The sequence below is a fragment of the Opisthocomus hoazin genome, chromosome 27, assembly GCF_030867145.1.
Source record: "Opisthocomus hoazin isolate bOpiHoa1 chromosome 27, bOpiHoa1.hap1, whole genome shotgun sequence".
Classification (NCBI taxonomy): domain Eukaryota; kingdom Metazoa; phylum Chordata; class Aves; order Opisthocomiformes; family Opisthocomidae; genus Opisthocomus; species Opisthocomus hoazin.
This window is the reverse complement of record NC_134440.1, coordinates 3,495,321-3,517,284: the sequence shown is the minus strand read 5'-3', so window position 1 is coordinate 3,517,284 and position 21,964 is coordinate 3,495,321. Positions and strand designations below refer to the sequence as shown.

Below are 21,964 nucleotides of genomic sequence, written 5' to 3'. Positions count from 1 at the left end.
TGTGGCTCAGCCGGTGTTTCAGCCAAGGAACCCTGGCCTATTGGAATCGTGTACATTTAAGGTTGTTGCTCCTAAACCTAAAGGAGAGAAAAGAGACTCAAGTGACACCACTTTGTGGCCCCCAAATAGACGTATGTGAATTTTGCTTTGCGTTAGGTCGTTGTGATGGTTTGAGATGCGCTGACAAATCTGTAATTCGTCCGGCTGGACGTGAGGATAGAAGTTTCTCCTCTGAACTTCAGCCTTTGTTCAATAAATGATTCCAGAATTTTTGCAAGCTGTTTTATGACTCGTCTGCTTGGACAATGTGTATTTGCTAAGTCTTACCAACACCTTTCTCTTCCTCTGCCCTGCAGTGACAGGAGAATCTCCTCCCAGCTTATCAAAAGAACTGACCAGCTCTTTGGCAGGAGTGGGAGACGTCAGCTTTGATACGGATTCCCAATTCCCTCTGGATGAACTCAAAATTGACCCTTTAACCTTGGATGGACTGCACATGCTGAACGACCCAGACATGGTCCTCACTGACCCCGCCACAGAGGACACGTTCCGGATGGACCGGCTGTGAAGCGCGGACACCAGGAGCGTGGGAGTGACGCTCGTTCCTGGAGCCCAGCCGAACCAGAGCCCGACGGGTCAGTCGTGTCAGAACAGGAGCTGCCGAGAGCAGCAGCTCTGTCCTGTACAACATGTACCATGAGTAAAGCTTGTCGTTCTGAGCTTGCAGCGCTGCAGACCCCTACTCCCTGTCGCGCCGTATTTCACCCCGAACCCACTCATCGCCGTTGATGAGCAAGGAGTTTCCGTCAGCCTTTTCCTCTCCAGAGCCCCCCCCCTTCCTCCCACCGAAGCTCCAGCGTTGTCGATTTATCCTTTGCACTAGAGAGGGGGTGTTTGGGGGCAGGCGAGGAAGGTCCGCAGCCCAAGGGTAAAGAGATTCTTTCTAACGTACCAAATTGTTGGCCGCTGTTTGAGACGGGGAGGGGGAAGCCCCCTCTCCCCCCCCACTGATTCGGCAGCAAAGCTCTGCAGTTCTGCACTGCTGCCCTCTGGGAGGGGCTGGGGGGGCTTCGGCGGTCCCGGCGCTGCTTTGTGACGGCTGCTTCGTCAGGCGAAACGCTTCTCCCTCCATCGATATGCCCTGTTTGTTTCCAGGTTCGCTTCCTTGCCTGTCGTCCTGCTCCCTCTGCCTCCTCCGGGCCCTGAGCAAACGCGCGTACTTGGCCAAGCGGCAAAGCAGCCTGGCGGCCCGATGGCCTGCGGTAGCCGGCTAGTCGAAAAAGGCAACTGTAAACACTATTTGCAAAGCTTTTTTTTTTTTTTAAAAAATATATATGTGATATATATATTTATAAATATATGTATACATATATATAGCATTTCTGAGCACACAAAAAAGTACTATAATTCATTACTTGATTAGCACGGAGGAAGGATCGGAACATTTCAAAGCAGCTAAAAGAATATAGGAGACTAACTTGCAGAGCGTGTTTCTAGTTTTACTTTGTGAGAGATTCCTGGGCAACAGGAAGGGCATTTCTGTAGCAATGCCTGGCTCAAATCATGAGGACTATTTTTTATTTTTTATTCTTATTCATTACTTATTCTGTTACCATTATTTATGATCTTTTTGGTTTTTTATTTAAGTATTTGGATATTAGGAAAGTAGCTAAACTACATACAGCCAGTTGAAGCACTCTACATAATACTTGTACAGTACATCTTTTTTGTGTTTTTATTCCAGAAATATATTATATATATTATATATATAGGTATTTTTAACTAACTGGAATTTTAAACAGATGTTGAGCAGAAGTAAGGAAGCCTGAGGCAAGTCTAGATGTTTTCCTTTTGTATAGTCAAAAGAGGGTGGCAGGAACTTAGATATTCCTTCTTTCACCCTGGGGAAATATAGCTTGCTCCGCAGTGACCAGTACTGTGTCCTCGCAGAGGTGGAGAGTCTGTTGACGTTATAATTGACTATTTCTGTTAGTCCTTGTTCGTATGCTGTGCTGCCCTTTAACGGACTGGTGAACGACACTTTATCAGTCGCAGGCTGAAAAACCCCCAAACCCTGGAGCACCGCTTGGCCCCGAGCTGGTGGCTTCGCTGCGGTGTCCTGGCTGCACTGGTGAGGATTCCCAGAGCTCGGTGCCTGAGGCTCTTACCAAGCTTCAAAATCGTACTGAAGGATTTATCCAGAGCCCAGCAGGCGTGTAGGGATTGCCGGGACACAACGTTGTCCTCGTTACACTATAATCTGCGCAGTAACGGCATCGATAAGTGCGTGACCCTTCTCTTGAGCAGAAGGTGTCAATTAACATTATTTGGAGTCTTCTTAACAAATCAAAAATTACGTTGTGCCTAGAAGCCCGAACGTGAGGTGAGGGAATTCCTGGCAAAGCATTTCCGTGCAGTAGGGGTTGAACGTCCACCTCCATGTTTGTTAAATGCAGCCTCAATAAAAGAGCCGTTGTAGTTTTCATTGCAAGATGAGTTGTGTCGTGCTGATTCCCCCCTCCGCATGGCAGTGCCACATCCGCTCTCTTCCCACTCGGTCTGCATCCGCTGGGTTTGCTTCTTGTCGAAAATCGTGTCCGTTCTTTCGCAGCTGCCATGACTTTCACGCAAAAAAAAAAAACCCTCAGCTCATCTCCCCCGTCCCATTCCCCTCGAGAAGGATTTTCCTTGCTGTTCCCAGCAAGCGCAGGCGAAGGTCCGCAGGGGAGCTGGCCTGCTCTTAATGAGTTATACTAGGTTTCTGTGTGCTTCCAGAAATGGGTGGGACACCCTCCCGAGACTCCCGCAAACGCTGCTGCGCAGGGTCGTTGCTGGGATCTCTCTAATCTGCGTGCGTGTTTGCTCACGTTCGTGCCATTAGTTGACCATTTGCACTAAAATATGTTTTTTTCTTTAGATCTCTTGGCTTACGTGTGTCTTTCTTGTTCCTTCCCACGCAACTGAAAGGTTATCCTGCATCTGTCGAAAATGGGTTTGGTCAGGATTTCAGCCCGGTAGCACGTGGTAACTCCTGGTGTCTGCTTATTTCAGATTGCTAACGCTTTTTCAGTTTAAAGAGGGGAGAAAAAAAAAAAGGTAGCTTCGAACAGGAGGAAACCCTGAGAGAACAGGAGTCATTTGGGCGCAGGTGACTCGGAGCCCTTTGCTTTGAAACAGCCGCAGGTACAGCGTGAGCTGCGTGCGCCGCGTCCCGCTCGCGGGGCTCCCCGGCGGGATTTCTGTCCGTGTTGCGCTCGCGTTCGAATGACTCTCGTGCGTGTAAATTCTTGTCCGTGATCTGTTTGTTTTTGTAAAGCCAGAGTCACTTCAGAATGAAGCATCCCCGCCGGAGATGAGATTCCTCACGGGAGACTTGTACAGGGAGCTGTTGCTAAATGCCACCTTCTGAGTTTTTTTAACCAACGTGTATATAAGAGATCTTGTTTATTAGACTTGTAAGTAGACATTTAAAATGGCCTTAATTTAAAAATACCGTGTCTGGATGCAGCTGTCAAAATTAGGGACCATGGAGTTGAGAGAAATCCAGGTTTTGTTCCTCTGGTGCGGGGCGAGCGGTGACGGGCGCTTTGGGAGCAGGGAGGAGCGGGACGGCGGCGTCATGGGCGGTGGGTGACGCCGTGCGTGACCGGGAGTGCTCCGGCTCCCAGCCCCTGTGGCGGGCAGCAACACGGCCGCGTTCGGGAGCGACCCTTTGAGCCCCGGAGCTGTTATTCCAGCAGCTCTCGTGCTGTGCTTCCCGGAGGGCCGGCTGCCTGCCAGCACCGTGTAGGAGCTGCGCTTCCAGAGGGATTTTTCCCCCCCTCTCCCCTGAAAATCCATGGGTTTGTGCCATATGTAGGCAGAAGCCTGATCTTCAAGCAAACCCAGTCTATTAAGATGTCAAACGTAAACGTGGAGCGGATCCCCAGTGTTTTCAGAGCAAGTAATCTGATTTTATTTGGAAGTTTAGTAGTACTGTTTTCTTTTTAAATCATGCGTGTAAGGGCGAGAGCTGCGGGGAGCGGCTGGCCCTTCCCATCCAGGGGCAGCGGAAAGAAAGAAATTCGTATCATTTAGACCTTTTTTCAGTTAAAGGACATTGAAACTCTCTGGTGTCTCAAAGGGTCGCTGCCCAACCGCACCGGCCCTCGCTACAGCGTGGGGTCTTACGGAGCTGGAGGTGACCGGGTTCCCAAGCCAGGCCGTGGCATTTGCCAACGCAGCGGGGAAAGAACGGGAATAAACCTTCAGCGTGTGAAATACTGTGACTTTCGAAGGCAACCCAGGGGCTGGGCTGCTGGCCGCGGGTGGGGGGGGGGAGGCTCTTCCCGTTGTACATAGCGTTCTGCATCCTCTGCCGCGTGACGCTGCGCAGGCCGGGCCGAGGTCACTGCGCCGTGTGCGTGACGGACCGCGGGCAGCGCCGGCCCTGCTTCTGCATGCCAGCCAGCCCCTCGCCCGCGCTGCCGCTGCGCAAAGCCTTCCCTCTGCCGACAACCCCTCTTTTGTTTGTCTTTTTTTTCTTCCCCAAGAGGGGAAAAGGTTTCCAGAAAGAGGCTGCAGATTAATTTAAGGAATTGTTAATTATTTGTACATTTTATTACCTTGCTTTAAATTGAATTTGTTTATTTTAAAAAGCGTGCCTGAGAAGCCTGGTGCGAACCCACGCGGCAAGGACGCTCGCGGATGAAAAGAAAGAGCTGCCCTGCGCGCTTGCGTAAAAGCAGCACCCGGTAACTTACAGAATCGTTTAAACTTCCCTCAAAAACACGGTCTTGACTGTGCTTGTTTGTCAGAGCTTGGATATCTGTAGAAACAATAATTAAGGCTTGAGAGCTGTCCCTTAATGAGCATGGTACTCGCCCTGGAAACCCCCTCGGCCCGCGAGGGCGGAGGGAAGCCCCCTCGGCACCCCGCAGGTTACAGCGCGCTGTGCTTTCAGGAGATAAAAAAGCGCATTTCTTCCTCTGGAAAACGGAACCCCCGTCACTGTGATGGCAATGTGAAAGCGCAGGTAGCGTTGGTTACGTGTGTATGTTCTTTTTACAAAACAAAAAAACCCAAAAAAACCAAACAAAAAATTTGTAGTGTTCCTGTTCTTTGTATTTTTAGTTGCATTTTATTTATACTGCGCAGTGTAGGCATGGATTGCATGTCGGTTTTCTATGCGGGCACCATGACGACATTCTAACTGTGTATTATAAATCATTTTTACCTTTTTAAACGGAATCATTGTGTGGAATTTCTATACTGCAAAACAAAACACTACATTACGTACTCTAGTCATTTGTGTTATTTATTTTATTATTTTGTGGGGGGGAGGGGGGCGGTTTTATCTGTGGTGTATATTGCCTTATGTGGGCTTGACCAATTTTATCAAAATAAAGGCCTGAAGGGGTAAAACGCGCTGACTGTGTTCTTCAGTGAATTGCCTGGTGGCTGCGGGGCGGCAGCGGGGGAAGGCTGCGCAGAGGAGAGCGTGAAGGGCAGCGGAGCCGTAGTGCAGGGGCCTGTGCGGGAAGGCACCGCGGCGGTGTGGTGCGCTGACCGCCCGGCGCAAGGAGTGCTCGTCGGAGGAGTGACGGAGTCTGACGAGGGAATTTGCCATCGGTGATCGCGTCGCGAGCACGAGGAGCCGCGTCTGACCCTTCGAGTCCGGCCGTGCACGTCCCGAGTTCTACTACAGAAACTCGACGCCGTTGTCTTGCGGCGCAGCCCTGCGAGCCTCAGCCCGGACGCGTCTGCGACCCCGACGCTGCGGGGCGCGGGCGCTTGGGGGCAGACCCCGCGGCTCTCTGATTTCTGCTTTGGAAACGCGAAGCATCTGCGAGCGCCGTGGATCTCTGCAGGTCACAGGTAACGAGACCAAAGAGGAGAGAGCAAGAACCAGGTGCCTGCACCTCTTTTTTTCCGGTTAAGCCGCAGGTGGGGCATCGTCCCCAGTGGGCGGCTTCTGGTCGTCGGGTCGCCTGCGGTGTGGTGTCGGGAGCCGACGTCGCCCTTCCCGCCTCGGCTGTTGAGCGCAGCGAGCCTGCTCGGCCTCGGTGGATTTTTCCTGGGAGCAGCATCGCAGTGCCGTGCCTCGGGTGTGGAGCCACGCCGGCGGTGGGTCCGTCTGTCCGTCGGGCGGTGGGAGCCGTGGTGGCTCCGGGGGAGGTGGTGCCACAGCATCGGCAGCCGGGCACTGGCTTCTCCCTGCTTGAGTTCCGACCCCGGCCGGCTCCTCGTACCTGGCTGTGGCTGCGCTGAGGTTGCCTGGGGCGTCTTGTCGCCGAGTAGTGGGCAGGGAAACGCCTGCACAGCGTCTGTTTGGGTTTATCCGCGTTCTTTTTACTTTAAATTTTGCTATTCAGTAGCTGCAGAAGGATAAAGTAAATGCTACGTGTTGAGTTTTCTGGTGTACGTTTTCTGCTTGCTGGAGAGTCGCAGTGATCCGATGTTGGTGTTCTCTGGTGTGTACGAAGGTCCTGTTTTGTTAATTGTGTTTTAATTTAGTAATTAGTTGAGCTTTAAGGCAGCGTAATTGGGGGCAGCAAACCCATGTGGCGAGAGACACGGCTTTTTTGAGGAGCCAGAGGGGAAAACGCGAAGGGTTCCTGGCCCGTCTCCAGCCGTTTGCTGTCGCGACGGGCCCGGTGGCCGTCGGCAGCAGGTTACCAGCGTCGTGTCGGCTGTCGGGAGCTGGGTGCTTTGGGTTTATCCGGTTGCTTTGGGTTTATCCGACAGCTCGTCCCTGTTTCTGGTGGTGTGGTCGCAGCAGGGCCGGGGAGCATCGGAACCGGCACACTGAGACGTCGCGCAGGCTCTCGGCAGGCGCAGAGATCCCGGTCTCTGGCGCCGAGGGACCGGTGAGCGCCGCAGCCCGCAGCGGCTCGCTTCCACGCAGAACCCCTCAGTCCTTGGAACGACAGCCAAAGGCCTCGGGGATCGCTGGCTGGCGGCAGCGGCGGGGCCCTGGCACGGCCGCGTCGCTGCGCTTCCCGGAATGCGTCGCTCGCCGTAGGTGTTTCTGTCGCCGCTGTCACGCGCGCTGTGACCGATGGCAGTCCGGCAGGTGGTTTCTCACTGCGTGGTGGTAGGGTGGAAATGGAGAGGGCACTTCGGACAATGTCGCTCCTCTGTGTTGCCTTCAGCCCACCCCAACTTCCAGGTGCTCCTCCTTTATTTCTTGAAGATTTGCAGAGTGTTTCCCCTTGGTGGCTGTCGATGTGCTCAGACAAGAGCGATAAACCTGGCAGCAGAGAAACTACTCATGGGATTCGCGGGAGCCGCCTGCGGGACTGCGCAGCGCTGGGAGGAAACGCGTCGTCTCGCCGTCCTTACCCCTCGGTTTCTGGGAGACTGGGATCTGCCGTGGCGGCCGGGCACGCATTGGAGCGGTTTGTTCTGGAGTGTGGACGTGTCGACGTTTAATTTGTCACTGGTTCTAGGCTCGTCTTGTGGAGCTCAAAACTAAAACCAATAATTTGAGCAGTAGGTCTGCTCAGTGCGAACATCAATTTCCTATTTCCCGTAGCGGCGTGGTGGATCAGAAGTTCTGTCCTCGTGCAGAAGGGCTGGTGTTCTCCGAGCCGGTGTAAGGATTCCTCCTCTTCCCTACATCGGGTTTCGGTAGCGGCGGTGGCTTTCCTACGTGAGTGGGGACCTGAGCTCGAAGTTTGCTTTAATTGCAATTTAATGTGATCTGGTAGAGGACCCGAGCTACCTTCGGACTTGTTTGCTGGTAATGGTGTGGCAGAAGCCTCCCAAGAGGGGCTTTCATCGGGGTTAACGCCACCAGGAACCCGGGCAGACGTGCGCTGGCTCTGCGCGAGCAGGCGCAGTCGTGTGAGCGTGGCTTCCGTCGGTCTTAAAATTGTGTTTTTAGCCGATGTTGGGTCAGGTTTTCGGTTTGTAGTGTTCTCGTGTCGCGTGGGGGTGAGGCTGTGCCGGGCGCTGGTGGGTGCTGGACGTGCTGGCAGGTGACGGTCGCTGCCTCCTGGCGTTTGCCACTTCTGCTCGATGTTTTCGGACCCCTGAGAGGCTGGGGGGGACGCGCACGCTTAAACAACTCCGATTTCACCTCGATTTCACCTCCCGGTCTCCCTTAGGCGTGAGAGGATCCTTCGGTGAACAAGTCGGGACAAGCGGAACTGAGATGGCAGCAGGCGCTCCCGGCGTGTGAGGAGGGGCTGCATCTCCGCCCTGCGCTTGTCTCGGGATTTGTGCTCTTCCAGCGGGAGCTGTGGTGGGGCCGGGGACGAACGCGTGTAGGGAACAGAGGAGGTGTCACTCGGCTTCGACAGCGACTCTGAAAAGGAGACAAAACCGACAGAGTTGGTGCTTCCACTGGAGAAACGGAGTCTCGGTCGGAGATTGCCCAGTCGCCGGAGACGCGTGTCCTGACCCGAGTCGGCCCGCGTCTCATCGCTGGCACCCGAACCTCCCCGGGCGCTGGCACCCGGGTTTTGGGGGGGCAGAGCTGCTCGCAGGGTGGGAGCTTCCCGACGCCGGTGTTCACCGCTTCCCTTCGGAGCTGATGCAGCGCAGGGGAAGGGGGCGATTGATCCGTTGGTTTGAGGCCGCGGGTCTCCGAACTGCGCTCGGCTGGAACCGCTGCGGGACAGCGCGTCCGTCGGAGACTCGCCTGGAAACGGGCTCCGGTTCGTTCAGGTTTTCTGTGTTGAAGATCTACGGCTTCACGCAGAGAAAGCTTCATCAGATCTGTCGAAGGGCGCCTTGTTCTGCGGGTCAGCCGAGAGGCTTTTAGTGGCGGCTGAGATTTTTAGCTAGCAAGGCGCAGAGTCCCGGGGCAGTGGGCGCTCTGGCCCTGGGAGCGTTACTCTCTACCGGGTGCAAATGGTGCTAAATCTTTAAAGCTGAGCGCGAGAGCTGTGCAGCTTCCTCCGCCCTTCAGCTCCCTCCTGCCATGTGCGGCAGACGTTCCTCCCTCGACAAGCCGAAGTTGTCACCATGGCGTAACGGTGACGGGAGGCCTTGGGTGAGGCTGGTGGTGGCAAGAGGTTTGCTTTGGCGGTGAGTCGCGAGTAGATCTGCGGACGCTGGGCAGGGTTCGGCCGCGGAGGCGGTGGGAGCCAGGAGCCCATGGCGCTGGGCTGGGAGCGCTGGAGGTGCTGCCGGCTCTCCCGGGCTGGGTCTCGGTCCCGGAGCTGCTCCCTCTGCGTGGCAGAATGTGAAGCTCATTCGCACGCATCCTGGGGATTATTCAATCTGACTTTTTTATACCGTGGTTTAGGAAAAACGGGATACGAGGTCCCCGGTTATCGATCTCATTTAAGAACCGGTTTCTGCAGCTGGAGTAGGGGAGTTGTCAGCGTTCCCTTCAGAAATCTGACAAGCTTCAGCTTGCTCACGGAGACGGAGCTGAATTATACCACACAAAGGGCTGGGTTTTAATTCCACAAAATCTGCGCTGGGCGTTTGTCAGGAAAGCAAAGCGGGCCGTTCTCCGATAGCCCGGCGCCTGTGCAGCGCCACAGGCCTCCACGTGCAAGGACAAGGCGAAGCTCGGCTCGGGTTTGGAATTTCTAAGATATGAAGTATAGAGAAGATCAATAGGTGAAGCTTCTGTTCTTGCAGAGTAGGTGATGACTATAAAATTTATAGGATAATATTTATGGGGCAAAATGCTGGGGGGGGGCAGGGGCTGGCTTAAACCACCCGCTCTTTGCTTCCTGGATCCTGAACGGCCACGGCGCGAGCGTCGCCGCAGGCGGAGGAGCGCAGGGTGTGTCTGTGCCGAGCCGCGGGCCGCGTTGGGCAGCGCAGTGACGAAGAGCCTGTATTTCAGCCAGCTGCTAACTAACACGACAGTAGATAGCGAGGTGTTCTTTTGGGGAGGAACTAGAGCTTTGAGAGACTTCTGACCTTAGTGGAGCCCCCGTCTGCGGAAGGATTCCCTGTAGAATTGGCGGTTCGGTGCTTTTGTACTCGTGAAGGGAAAGTGTGATTTTAATAAAATAAAACACAGCTGTTTGTGGCAGCTTCTCTGACAGACTGGCAGCTAAAATCAACTTCACGCCGCTCACGGAGCTTGGGGAGAAGGGTCAGATTTATGCATCTTCAGCGACAGTATCATATACTGTTCTCTACGAGCTAAACTTTTCTATTCCAATAACTTGTGGGTTATTTCACTGATATATGCAATCCTCTGTTCAGCTACAGCGTTGGCGGCACAGGAACTCTGGAAAAAGTTGTCCCTGCAACATAAAAGTTTTATTTATTGTGGTTTTCTATAGGTAAAGTGGGAAACTGAAGTTGGCTTTAAGTGTTTGCAATCTGAGAAATGATGTGGAAAAGCAGCGCAACTCCGTGTACATTCTTTTCAATCTTTTCTTTTCCGCGTGAAGGCTTTTGTCTTTGTATCTTTGCATTATTTGTAAATGAAATGTAATAAAAGTTGAAATGTTTTTGTTTCTGGCTGCTTAGCTTTTCCTTAGTCTCGTTTGCTGTTGGTTTGCTTTTTGACTGAGGGTTTTCCCTGTTGAAGCATCGGTGCTGTCAGTGCTCGTGTTCACAAAGAAAGGGCAAAATCCTGTTGCGATGGTCGGCTGCCGGGTCCCAGCGGGGAGCCCTGACCCCCGCCTTGCTCGGCAAGGGGAAGCTGCAGCCGCTCGGAAAGCCGCAGGGCGCTGTGCGGAGTTGGGAGGTGCAAAACTGTCCCCTCAGCATTGCTGAGCGCCGAAGGCTCCTGGCGATGGCGCAGCTGCCGTCTCTGCTCGGCTCGAGGCCGCTGCCCGGCATCAGAGCACTGCGGGGTGAGGAGGGCCCGTCCGTCTGTCCGAGCTGTTGGGTTTTTGAAAGGGAGAATGAGCGTGTCAGTGCTCAGACTTGCCCAGTTAGGCTGTCGTATGTGTGTGCTTCAGCTGGGTGTAGCTTCCAGCACACTAAATCTGGCGGCAGGTCCGAGGTAAGTGGAGCCAGCAGTGGAAAAAACTTCGCGCCATGAAGGCAGCGCGTGGCTTTGGCTGGGGTGGGATGGCCGGCAGCTCGGGCAGTCATTTCATAGCTCTATTGACCGGAATTCATCTTTTTCTGGCCCTGTTTTACGCTTGCCTGCGGGAGAGGTGGCTCTGCAGTCAGTGCTGTCACCCGTGGGCAGGCAGGCTGGGGAGAAAGCGGTCGTTCTGGCGGAGCGTTGTGCGCGGGGCGTAGCCGAGTCGACCCGGTGACCCTGCGAAAGGCGGCGCGTTTCCGCTCTCGGCCTGGGAACGTCTCTGGCCGCGGCCACTCGCAGTCGGTTTCTTAGACGCCGCGTAACGTCCTGTCAGCACTTGGAGCCGTTCTGTGGGGGGATGCTGTCCTCTGCGCTGCCTCACCTGTGGGTTTTTCCCGTTAGGGAAAGAAAACTTGGTGGCTGTTCTCAGGACAGGCTTAGAATGGTGAGTGGAGACGTTCTCAAAGTGTTGTGATCAGCAAGCGAACCCTCTCTAAGCGAGCTCGTTAGCAGAACCAGTGCTCTCCCAGCAGATCTCGGCATTGCTGTTGCCTCCGGAATGCGAAGCTGAAACGCGCGCAGCTGTGGAGCCCCGCGCCTGGCGCCGTGCGGCCTCCGCCAACAGCTTTCCAAGGGAGAGGGAACGCTGTGCGCTCTGTGCTTGGTCGGCAACGCTTCATCGAGGCAGCGCACCCAGCGTGCGCAGCCCTGGTCTGGAGGGGAACTCCTGGCTGCAGCACCGCACCGGGGCGCGGTGGACAGGACCTGCCTTTCTGCTGCCACCGCTGGAAAGTTCCAGCGTAACAACTGTGAGCGGCTGACCCGAAGCATCTTGCAGAGTTTGGCTTTCGCTGTCTCTTGGGGCAGAGCGGAGAGCTGCGGGGTGGCTGCTGCCGGGCAGAGCCGGCGGTTACAGCAGCGCAGGATTTAAGGCTTTCCGGGTTACCGAGTACAGAAAGCCCTTTGTGAGCATCTGCTGTCCCCAGCTCGAGCGAGCAGGCTCCAGCTCTCCCAGTTCCTCGGCTGTCTCTCGGGGGGAGCCTTGGCGCGGTGTCCCACGACACAGCGAGCACAAGGCCTTCACTTACCGGTCTCTAACTAGCTGCCGCTGACCAGAACCAGGCAGGACAGTCTGACTAGAGGGAGGTCCTTGGACACAAAGTGGCCCTGCGCAGTCGTGCTGCTACCGAAACGACCGCGGCAGCTGAGGGCTCTCGAGCTGTGCTTTCGCTTTCAGCTTTTGAGGGTTTCTGTGTTACACGTCCGTAGCGGAAGTTTCAGAAGAAGAAAAAGCAACATGCACATGACCAAGGAGAAGTCTAAGTATTTATTATCCAACATTCCAAGTATTTATTATCCAACATTCCAGAACAAAAATAACTCTCCTTAAAGTGCTTTTTTTAATGTTTTGTGAGCAACTTGTACAGAGGCTGCTCTCGGTGTCCTCTTCAGACGAGCGCTGGCTTTGCTTTGCAGTAGGTCTCGAAAAGGAGAACAACATTCACACTTGGGAGCCTTGGAGTAGGGAGAAGATTCCTGGGACTCACCCATGCTAAACTGACTCGAACAATTCCAGCTACTGCAGGTCACGTTTCAGCACATCTTTTTCCACGCAGCGTAGAGAACCAGTGTCTACAGCAGCACAGGCCTCTGTTCACACTTGCTGTCTACGCCTCTGCCGTTCCAACAGGTCTTCGTAGCGTTTAAAGGAAGTTGCTGTTGTGGAAAAGACGCCAGATAATGCTTTGCCACTTGGTGCTGTGCAGAGTGCAGTGGTACGGTACTTACAGTCCTTCATACGCTTTACCAGAGCAATAGTGGGGCAGCTGAGCACATTTTTAAAGCAAGTTTGGCCGGACAGGCCTTGAAATTGGAGGTTAGTCTTGCTGAACTCTAAATGTTTCGTAGTCTTCTGGAATGGTGTCTGAGGAGGACAAGATTAAAGCAAATAGAGATTAGCAGTAGAACCAGAAATGAAAAACAGAACAAGCTACTGCGCGGCGTCCCATTACAGCTGTATGCGCAGGCTGGCCAAGAACAAACCAACAACCTGAAGGCAAAATGGCAAAAATGGCTGTATTTGCCTTTCAAAACCAACTCACCGTTGCAGCGGTAACGCAGGTTTGACCAAATAATGTTCTCTTGGGAGAAGCAGAAGACTCCCAGGCGTCCTCCTCGCATAGTTGTGTCAAGGACAACTCCTGTGTCCGCCACCACTTCGGGGCCTTCATAGAAGCGAGCTCTAGAAGAGAAATAAGCCTGTGTAGGGCATGAAGGCAAGACTGATTCGCCCTCGCAGACGTCGTTCCTCAGTCAGACACGCTCCCTCCTCTGCTGCAGGACCGCACTAGAGAGGCGGTGAACCCCTCACCTGATGTACCCGACTTGAGGCCGATGTTGCAGGAACCAGCGGTAGGACGTCTTGTCCTTCCAGCCAGAATTGCGAGGGTCTTTCCACAGCAGCTTCACCTGGTCTGTGGTGTCCCCGGTGTGCCAGAGGGAATTGCGGAGATACTCGCCTGGGCCTGTTTTAGACTTCACCGCCTACGACAGAAAAGACACGGGTAAAATGTGTGGATAAAGGATTGATCGACCACAGGTGCTTGCCCTGCTGTGTGTGTCCAAGCAGCACAGCTAAGAAAAAGGCCAAAATCCACCGCTGAATTCTCCTTCAGTGGCTGCTTTACCTTCAGTTGAATTCCAGGTTCTGCTACTGCTCGGAAGGGGTTTGCCTGCCAATACGTCTGCTCCATCTGCTTCCACATGACCACGTAAAAGCTGGAACTGTCCTGGTAGCCAAATATGAAGCCAGCGTAGTCATCATCTGTGGCAGTGTTGACGTGGAACGTGCCCTCAAAGTCCACTCCATTGAACGCCGTGTAACCTGTAATCAGTAGGGAAACAAATACGCTCTATTTCGAGACAAAACGTAGATCCATTCCTTTCTGGATTTGCATGGGACAGGTGGATTTTGCTAAGCCAAATCTGCAGACTCTGCGTACTACAGAAAATATTTTCCCAGGAGGTGGATGGAATCATTAAGTAGCGTCTGAAATACTCGCAGAAGCTGCACAGAGAAGTACGCGGTCAATGAGCCAGAATTTTCCAATAGGACAAAAACAAGTGCCTCACCTACAGCCAGGCCAGGATCGCTGTTCATGGTCTGGACAATTTCCATGCCCTGAGAAAGACGAATGCAACTCATTAGCACAGCTCCAGACGTACAAACGTCACTCGTGGTGAGTGATCGGGGGAGAGGTACGCCCGGGGTGAGGCACCAGGATTAGGACGCTGTTGAACAGCACCATTAAGCCTGCGGCGTCTTTTAGTGAGAATTGCGTCCGGTTTGGTGCGGGCTCGTTCCTGCCCGACTCACCAGCCCCAGCTGGAGCCGTCTCCTACCTGGTTGAGGACAATCCAGTTGGGGTCAATCTGTGCATCGCCCTCGGGGTCCAGCACAACCGTCTGGAAAGCCCTGAAGTCCGTTAGCGTCACTTCTGCGTTCTCTGGGCACACATCAATTCTGTCAATCACCATGTCTCGGTCAAAGTCATCTTCACAGAGGTTTCCCACACCATCACCTGAGAGCATGGTGGAAGAAAAGGAGTAGCAAGCTTTCATTCATTTCTCCTACCCCTCGTGGTTTACTTGGCTCCTGGCTAGTGCCGTTTAATGTAGCCACGGCTGTGCAAGGTTGGGAGGTGTTCAGAGCACTGGTACACCCTTCCTTTCGGTCAGCTGCAAAGAAACCCTGAGGCTTCTCCTGCTTGCAGAGATGCTGCGAACAGAAGAAACACCTCAAATCGTAGAAGCTTCTGGAAGAGAACTTTTCCCAAATAAGATCCTGATGTCAGGGTTATCTGAGACCTGAAAATGCCGTAGGACTGTCTCAAGTCTCCAGAGGTCAAACCGATATGCGTTGGGACCCCCAAGCAAAGCTAACGTGCATCCATCTGCCTTACCATCCGAGTCCTCCTGGCCAGGGTTAGGGACAAGCCGACAGTTGTCGGGGCCTGGAGGTTTCTCATCTGGAATCCCGTCATTGTCATCGTCATCATCACATTCATCTCCTAGCCCGTCATTGTCTGTGTCGATCTGGGAGCTGTTGGGCACTGACGGGCAGTTATCCCGTGTGTCTTGGTGGCCGTCCCCATCACTGGTGGAGAAAATCGCAGGTAAAGCTTGTTCACTGACATGTGCTTTAAAATAAGCATGCACCACTTTTCTAGGAGCTGGGATCCTCAGCCAGAACAGCAGGAGTTGGGGACTTCAGCCTTATGAAGTCTTAAGCTATTAGTGACACCAGCAGTAGAGCAGAAATATTCCAGCTGTGGTCTGTGACCAAGCCTGAGAGTGGCAGCTGGTGACAAGCCTGCTGTCGGCAAGCTTACAGCCGCTAGCCTTTGGGCCGTGCTTCCGCTGGGAAGCATTTCTGAGGTCTGAAGACAATTCCACCTCCCTTACCCTCTGACTTTTTATCGGCTAAGGCTAAGCCAGGTTGTCCGGGAGTTGCCATTGCATGCCTTTTTCTACCTCCGTCCCCAAGATTTCATGCAACCTAAGTATGATTTTTGCAGCAAGCTCTCACCTGTCCTGGTTGGTGTCGCAGACATCTCCCACTAGATCATGATCGGTATCTTTCTAGTAAAATAAAGCAATAATCATTTAAACTTTCCATAGGTCAAGAGGAAGATCAGGCAATAGAGAGGACAAAGAGAGGTGTCTGTTAGCCTCAGTGCCATGGTCATTCTGAGTGAAAACAGAGAGTACAACAGTGGGAGGGCTCCTTCTGCAGGATTTACAAGTTGCTCCGATGAGTTCAGGCAGCGCTGATTCTAAACAGACGAGCAGGTAGGAAGAGAGAAGGCCAGAGTGCAATACTTCCTCTCTGCCTTACTCTTCTGCACCCCAGGATGTTTGATCTCGAGGGGCTGTACTTCTGTACTGCAGGACGGCAGCTAGAACTTGCAAGCGGTAATCTTGGGGAGTTCCAGGGCTGCCCACCTTCGGCAGACAGCACGAGCACTGTCTGGAGTGAGAGACATGAAGCAAAGGCAGGAGTGCTTGCTTACCTGGTCTGGGTTACTGACTGTTGGGCAGCTGTCACAGACATCTCCTACTCCATCACCATCGGCATCTTTCTGGTCGGGGTTAGGAACTCTTTTGCAGTTGTCCACTTGGTTTCTGATCCCTAGAAAATATGAAGAGTGGACCCATCAAGGCAACAGGGCTATTAAGGTCTACGCAGCAAGATCTCTTTTGGATGTAAGAGATGGTGAAAATCTAGGACGGATGAATTCATGTGATAAAGCAGCAGATTCAATTTTTGTGTATATTTTACTTTTAATAGAAGTTACGTCCTAGCAGCTATGGAGGATGGAAGAGGTCAGCAGCAACTGATCTTAAAACATACTCCAGAGTGCATCGCAGCAGCTGCCTGAGCATGCTATTGCACATGAACCTGAGAGGAAATGTCCTTAGCTGCATTCCTTAGGAAGAGCTAAAGAACTGAAGAACACGGCTCCAGACTGGCACCGTATCTGTGCAGGAGTGGCCAAGAGGGTGAAGGTGAAGCTGTCTGCAGCTCCCTAAGCCACGACAGAGTCTTCTTCCTCTAAAGGAGACGTCTATATAATTATAAAATAAGTCAAGGTTAATCTTGGCTATTTGACACGGCAGATTTAGACAGTGCCTTTTGAAGGCCCGCGACAAGACAGGAACGATCTAACTGGAAACCTGTATGACTTCACTTCCCCCTTCCCTGCATTTACCTACTACAGCAGCAAACCATGCCAGCAGGCAGCTACTTGGCAGGATGCAGCCATACCCAAACAGCACTAGATGCACTGGAAATACTCTGTAAATAAATATGGGTCTCAGGCCAGCAGCAGTTGTGATTTCTGGCTTTTGAAAGCAGGCTTTGTGCAAATACAGCATCATTAGCACACAGACTGTTTCTAAAGCCAGCCAGGTTTTTTTCTCCCCCAGAAGACAGCCCTGACACATACTGCCTTGAGCAGTAGCTGCTAACAACGTGGATATTCCCCTGCTTCTTTGTAAGTTTAAACTGCAGCACAAAGTAGTGTCCTTGTCTGGACTGCGCTTGGTTTGCACGGTACATCTTTCCTTCTTAAGTCTGACACAGGTTCGATGTGATTGTGCGCAGTAAGAGCGCTCATAAAAAATTGTTAGCATCATCCTGGTCTTTAAACCCTGCGAGAGCTGAACTGTGAAGGATGCTGGCTTGACTGCTCATCTTGGCATCTTAAGAACTGAGCTGTGCTTCATCGCATCAGAAATTAGTGCTACTCCTGTAGAGCTCAAGCCTCTGGCGGCTGGGACGTGCCATGAGGACCTCCAGCTGTGTGCTGAATGGCGTCCTGCGTCTTAGCTCAGTATACGTGCACCTCTCTGAGGATGCTCTCCAGCTGCTCTTACCATCTCCATCTATGTCATCGTCACACTCGTCTCCCTTCCCGTCGCCATCAATGTCCCGTTGATCATTGTTCTTCACTTGGCGACAGTTGTCGCAGGCATCACCGAAGTTGTCCTTGTCGGCGTTGCGCTGGTCTGCGTTGCGTGTGTACACGCAGTTGTCCTGCGGGAGAGAGGGACTGGCTGCAGGGAAGCGTTTGGCACTGAGCGCGCTGCCGAGGAGTAAGAAGGGCACACGGCCTGAGGGGTGTGAGCAGCCGCTCGGGCAGCCCAGCAGCCTGTCTGCAGCCAGGCCTGGGTTCCTCTGTGCAGCCTCAGCACTGCCCGTTCAGGGAATGCCAGTAGCACCTGAAAATATCTCCAACTGGTGTCTGACCAAGTGAGAGAGAGACTCCCTAATTCTCAGGGGACCGTGACTTGCAAAGTCCCCTCAGTGGCATGATGCTCTGTCCTGTCTGCTTGTGTTTAGAATCATCAGACCATCCAGAATAAAAGGAAATATTGCACGCTGTGACCCACAGCTTCTCTAAATTCACGTTAAAGGTGTAGGCAGTTGCTTTGCAAGACCTCTCAGTACCTTTAGGTATGTCAGAGCATAAGCATTAGAATTCAAACCTCAGCATTTAATATCCCGTCTCCATCAGCATCATCATCACAAGCATCTCCGATTCCATCTCTGTCTGCATCCTCCTGGCCAGAGTTGGGGACAGTCACGCAGTTATCCTGAAAGGAAAGCAACAAAGGGCCTGCTAGCAAGCTGCGCATGTCGCTTAGCCCGAGTTCTGATGGTTGGGCAGGGTCCCACCAGCACCCAAGGCCTGCCCTCACACCAGCATTGCCCGGTTCTGGTTAGGCATTCCTCTGAGGAACTGTTCCCAGCTAAACATGAGACACCTGCTTCTTACCTTGCGGCATTTTTTGTCAGAGCAGCGTTGCTTCTCATCAGGGACTCCATCAATGTCCGTATCCTTCCCACAGACATAGCCGTTCCCTGCCCACCCCACGAGGCACTGGAAGACAGCAGACAAACAAAATGAGGCTGCCGGTGAGTCCCCTGATAGCCATATGCCTCCAAAATTGACGGCTTTACATGAAAACCAGCACAAAACATTGCAAATCCAGGTACACAACGCTCTACAGGAAAAATATTGTCTGCAAGAAACAGCTATGCTGTAAATATTGTTTCAAATAGCTCAGATACAAGCTCTCTGCATGTTCCTGAGATTATAAAGACAGATGCAGCAGCAACACTTCTTGGCTCCAGCAGGTCGCTGAACGGGCGCTTCGCCCTGCTCAGCTGCGTGTAATGCTCCAGGACTGACACATTTGTAGTGCTTCAGGCAAAAAAACCCAACCAAGGAGCGGAGCTGAGGGGACAGAGCAGCCCAGTTCTGCCAAGAATGCGGAGACGCGGCCATCGCTCCGGTGTTGCCGGAGAGCGGGCTGGTGTCGGGCAGGCTCGCTCTCCAGGAGAGGGCAGGGCAGACCCAGGAGAGCCCACACAGTGCGAGGGAGCCCGCAGCGAGCAGACCCCGGTGGCGGGGCGGTTTGGACCTTACCACGCAGGAGAGGGACCCGTCGCGCTCCACGATGCACTGTGCTTTCTCGTGGCACGGACTAATTTCACCGTTAGGGCAGCGTCTCACTGTCTGGCTCTTGCAGCCGGTGACTTGATCCCCAACAAAGCCAGGTTTACAGGCCCCGCACTTGTAGGATCCCTGCAAGAAAAAGCAATAGGGAATTAACGATAATGTGTGTCCTGGCAAAGCTCCGCTGGAACCTTCCTCAGCAGCTGGACTGCCACAGCTAGCAGAGGCCCCAGAGCCTGGAGAAGAGAGATTCACATGAGGCTTTCCAGTAATATTTACCCGTGTATTGATGCAGATGGAGTTTGGGACGCAGTTTCTGGCAGCACCTGTCTCACATTCATTGATGTCAGTACAAACCTGCCCAGGAAGAACAAAATTGACGTTAACTTCACTCTTAAGCCGATACCACATCAGATTACAGAACGAGGGCATCAAAGCCCCTGACATGCCTTCCCAGGGCCCACAGCTCAAAGTTTTCCTTCAGACAAGCTTGGGCCAGATCCCAGCAATACTCCTGACCCCAAGCAAGCTGTTCACCCTCTACAGAGTCACCAGAGATTTTAGTGGCAAACCAGCTTAGCTCTGAGCTGAGCTGACACAGTATCTCCTTACTGTAAAAGGATAGAAGAGAGTCAATGGAGCAAAAAGGTCAAAGACTGCATCCTATGACCAGCTAGCAGCTCTCTAAATAACACAAGCCACATGCCGTTCCTGCTTTTGGCAATATATTCTTCTAAACCGTACTAAGGCTGCGTGGTTGGGGTTTTTTCACTTGAATCTGGCCACAGCTGTCAGGGAAGCGGGGGTGCAGGGAGCAGTAGCTGAATCAACTCCTCTGTTTCGCAGTATGAAGGGTTCCCCAGGCTGGCTTCATAGCACAAAGGTGTCAGAGACATAGTGTTCTGTCCAGCATAAAGTCAGCAGAGGAAAGGTCTTGGAGCAGAGGCTGCTTTGCTGCTGACGTGCTAGGACATCCTTGGCAAGGCCCTGCTCTCACTGCATCAGTCTTCCCACCAAGACAACGCAGCCACCTTGTGCTTCCCTCCCACCTCTCTGAGGGTGCCAAGACCTTTGAATTACAATTACAGAGGGGAAAGAGTTAATGGCTTCTGAAGGAGACAGAAACGTTCCCGGACCTTACCTGTTTGTTGGCCCTGGCATAAGCTAGTCCAACCCCTTCGACCATCTGCCCAGTGAAGCCGGGAGGGCAGGGATCGCAGCGGAAGCCAGGGGTGGTGTTAATGCACTGGACCTTTGGGAAGCAGGGGTTTGCGTTGCACTGTAAAAAAGAAAGGTTGTGCAGAACTGTGAGGCAGACTCGCTCAAGGCCAGCTGTGAAGGCAGCTCTCAAAGCAAGCCTCGCTGGGTGAGATCCAGCTATTGTACTTTTATTTTTCAAGAATACAACAAAAATGCATAGAAGTTCCTGGCTTTCCTTGCAAGTGGAAAATGCAGCTTCCCCATCTCTGTTGTTCTCCCAAGTCCCAGTATGTGCAGACAAGTAAAACAAATCAACTTTCAGGACTAATTCTTCTTCAGTGACATCAATTGCCCAGGCAAAGAGCTGGCTTCACTTCACACTTTCCTTCCTGGCAGTCTCTGAGTCCAGAGAACTGGATAATTTCTTACACTGGTTGTGAAAGACAAGAACAGTTTTTTGTTTACTACTCTGGGAAGCAATTGTCTTTCCAACAGCGCTATTAATGCTTGCTTTATTTTCTCCAACACTTCATTATTTTCACTGAATTCTTATGCTCTGTACTGGCAGATGTGTTACAGTAATACAGCGGTTCCCACCTTTTGGTGACAAACAGATTAGCGTCAATCTCAAAATCTCTCATCAACCCTTTTAACTTCAGCGGGTTTTTAAACTGCAACGCTGTCAAGGTGACAGGGCTGTGCAAGACACTTACAAACGCTTGGGGGGCTAATCAGCAAGCACAGGACTACGGTTTGGGAACCACAGCACTAAAGGGTCTTATGGACACGCAAAATTAGTGGCTGAGTAAAGTTTTGTACAGGCACAGGCAGTAAACTTGATGGAGTGCCACACTTTCTAAAAAAAAAACCAAACCAACAGTATCTGCCTAGCAAGGTTTGATTTAAAGGCAAAAGTAAAGCCATATGAGTAGTGTGGCAAGATTTATTGTATAAAGGACTATCCGGGAAGCATTTGATTCTCTTCCACACATAATAAATCTTATCTCTAACAACTCATCAGCCATCAGCTCAAAAGATTGTAAGACCGAAAGGGACTGTTCTGGGCTTCCAAACTCACCTTCCTGTGTGGTACAAACCAAAAGATTTATTTTGTTTGAGCCTATGTATCTTTGAGAAAGAAACGCCTAGCTAGTGCGGATGTAAAACCAACACGGAACAGAGCTTAAGGGAGGGTGAGAACCAGACTCCTTCCAGTGAAATGATGTTCTGTTGAATTTCAGCTCCTAGGAGAACTGCAAGACTTTTCTTTACCACCACAAGACAAAGCCGCAACACTCCAAGAAAAGCGAGCTGGTTTTGTAACTCCCAGCCCGTCCTACTTGTTTCTTACCTCATTGATATCGGTGCAGTGGGAGCCATTGCCTGAGTAACCTGGGGGACAGGGTCCGCAGCGGAAGCCAGTGCCGGTCTCAGTGCAGGCCACTCCAGGGAAGCAGGAGTTTGGGAGGCATCTGTTAAACTGCGTCACCGTGATGACAGGGCCTGTCACCTCCGGGCGCATGCCTAGAGGACAAAAGGAACGTTCAGAGCAGAGCTGTCACTGCCAGAGACTATCACCAGGTGGTCCCACTGTCTCAGAAGATACCAGTGTGCTTCACACACAGGACATTTCCTTGCATCCTTTCCGAGGGTTGAGCAGTTATAGTTCTGTTTTGTAAATGGAGAAAAATGAAGCCAGAAGCAGCAGCCTGACAGATTTCTGAGTCAGAGCAGACAAAAAAATAAATAAAAACCCCAGAAGTCTTAGCTCCCAGTCCAAAACTCTTGTCGTGCCACCCTCCTT

The 21,964-nt window shown here is 52.5% G+C and overlaps 2 protein-coding genes across 8 annotated transcripts in view; one reads left to right on the top strand and one right to left on the bottom strand.

Moving 5' to 3' along the window:
- CRTC1 (CREB regulated transcription coactivator 1) overlaps window positions 1-10,363 on the top strand; it is a 52,954-nt gene extending 42,591 nt beyond the window's left edge. For all 5 annotated transcript variants that reach the window (XM_075443978.1, XM_075443981.1, XM_075443980.1 and 2 more), the window contains one exon: window positions 357-10,363. In XM_075443978.1, the coding sequence (XP_075300093.1) occupies window positions 357-568 (212 nt within the window). In that variant the 3' untranslated portion in view covers window positions 569-10,363. The remainder of the gene's footprint in view (window positions 1-356) is intronic.
- A 1,877-nt stretch (window positions 10,364-12,240) lies between these two features.
- The window catches only part of COMP (cartilage oligomeric matrix protein), a 37,503-nt gene continuing 27,779 nt past the window's right edge, over window positions 12,241-21,964 (bottom strand). For all 3 annotated transcript variants that reach the window (XM_075443988.1, XM_075443987.1, XM_009932256.2), the window contains 16 exons: window positions 21,512-21,684; window positions 20,102-20,239; window positions 19,240-19,317; window positions 18,931-19,089; window positions 18,277-18,381; window positions 17,987-18,094; window positions 17,375-17,534; window positions 16,009-16,127; window positions 15,525-15,577; window positions 14,899-15,092; window positions 14,339-14,517; window positions 14,069-14,117; window positions 13,624-13,820; window positions 13,308-13,480; window positions 13,039-13,178; window positions 12,241-12,860 (listed from right to left, as the gene is read on the bottom strand). In XM_075443988.1, coding sequence (XP_075300103.1) covers window positions 12,814-12,860; window positions 13,039-13,178; window positions 13,308-13,480; window positions 13,624-13,820; window positions 14,069-14,117; window positions 14,339-14,517; window positions 14,899-15,092; window positions 15,525-15,577; window positions 16,009-16,127; window positions 17,375-17,534; window positions 17,987-18,094; window positions 18,277-18,381; window positions 18,931-19,089; window positions 19,240-19,317; window positions 20,102-20,239; window positions 21,512-21,684 — 2,072 coding nt within the window. In that variant the 3' untranslated portion in view covers window positions 12,241-12,813. The remainder of the gene's footprint in view (window positions 12,861-13,038; window positions 13,179-13,307; window positions 13,481-13,623; window positions 13,821-14,068; window positions 14,118-14,338; window positions 14,518-14,898; window positions 15,093-15,524; window positions 15,578-16,008; window positions 16,128-17,374; window positions 17,535-17,986; window positions 18,095-18,276; window positions 18,382-18,930; window positions 19,090-19,239; window positions 19,318-20,101; window positions 20,240-21,511; window positions 21,685-21,964) is intronic.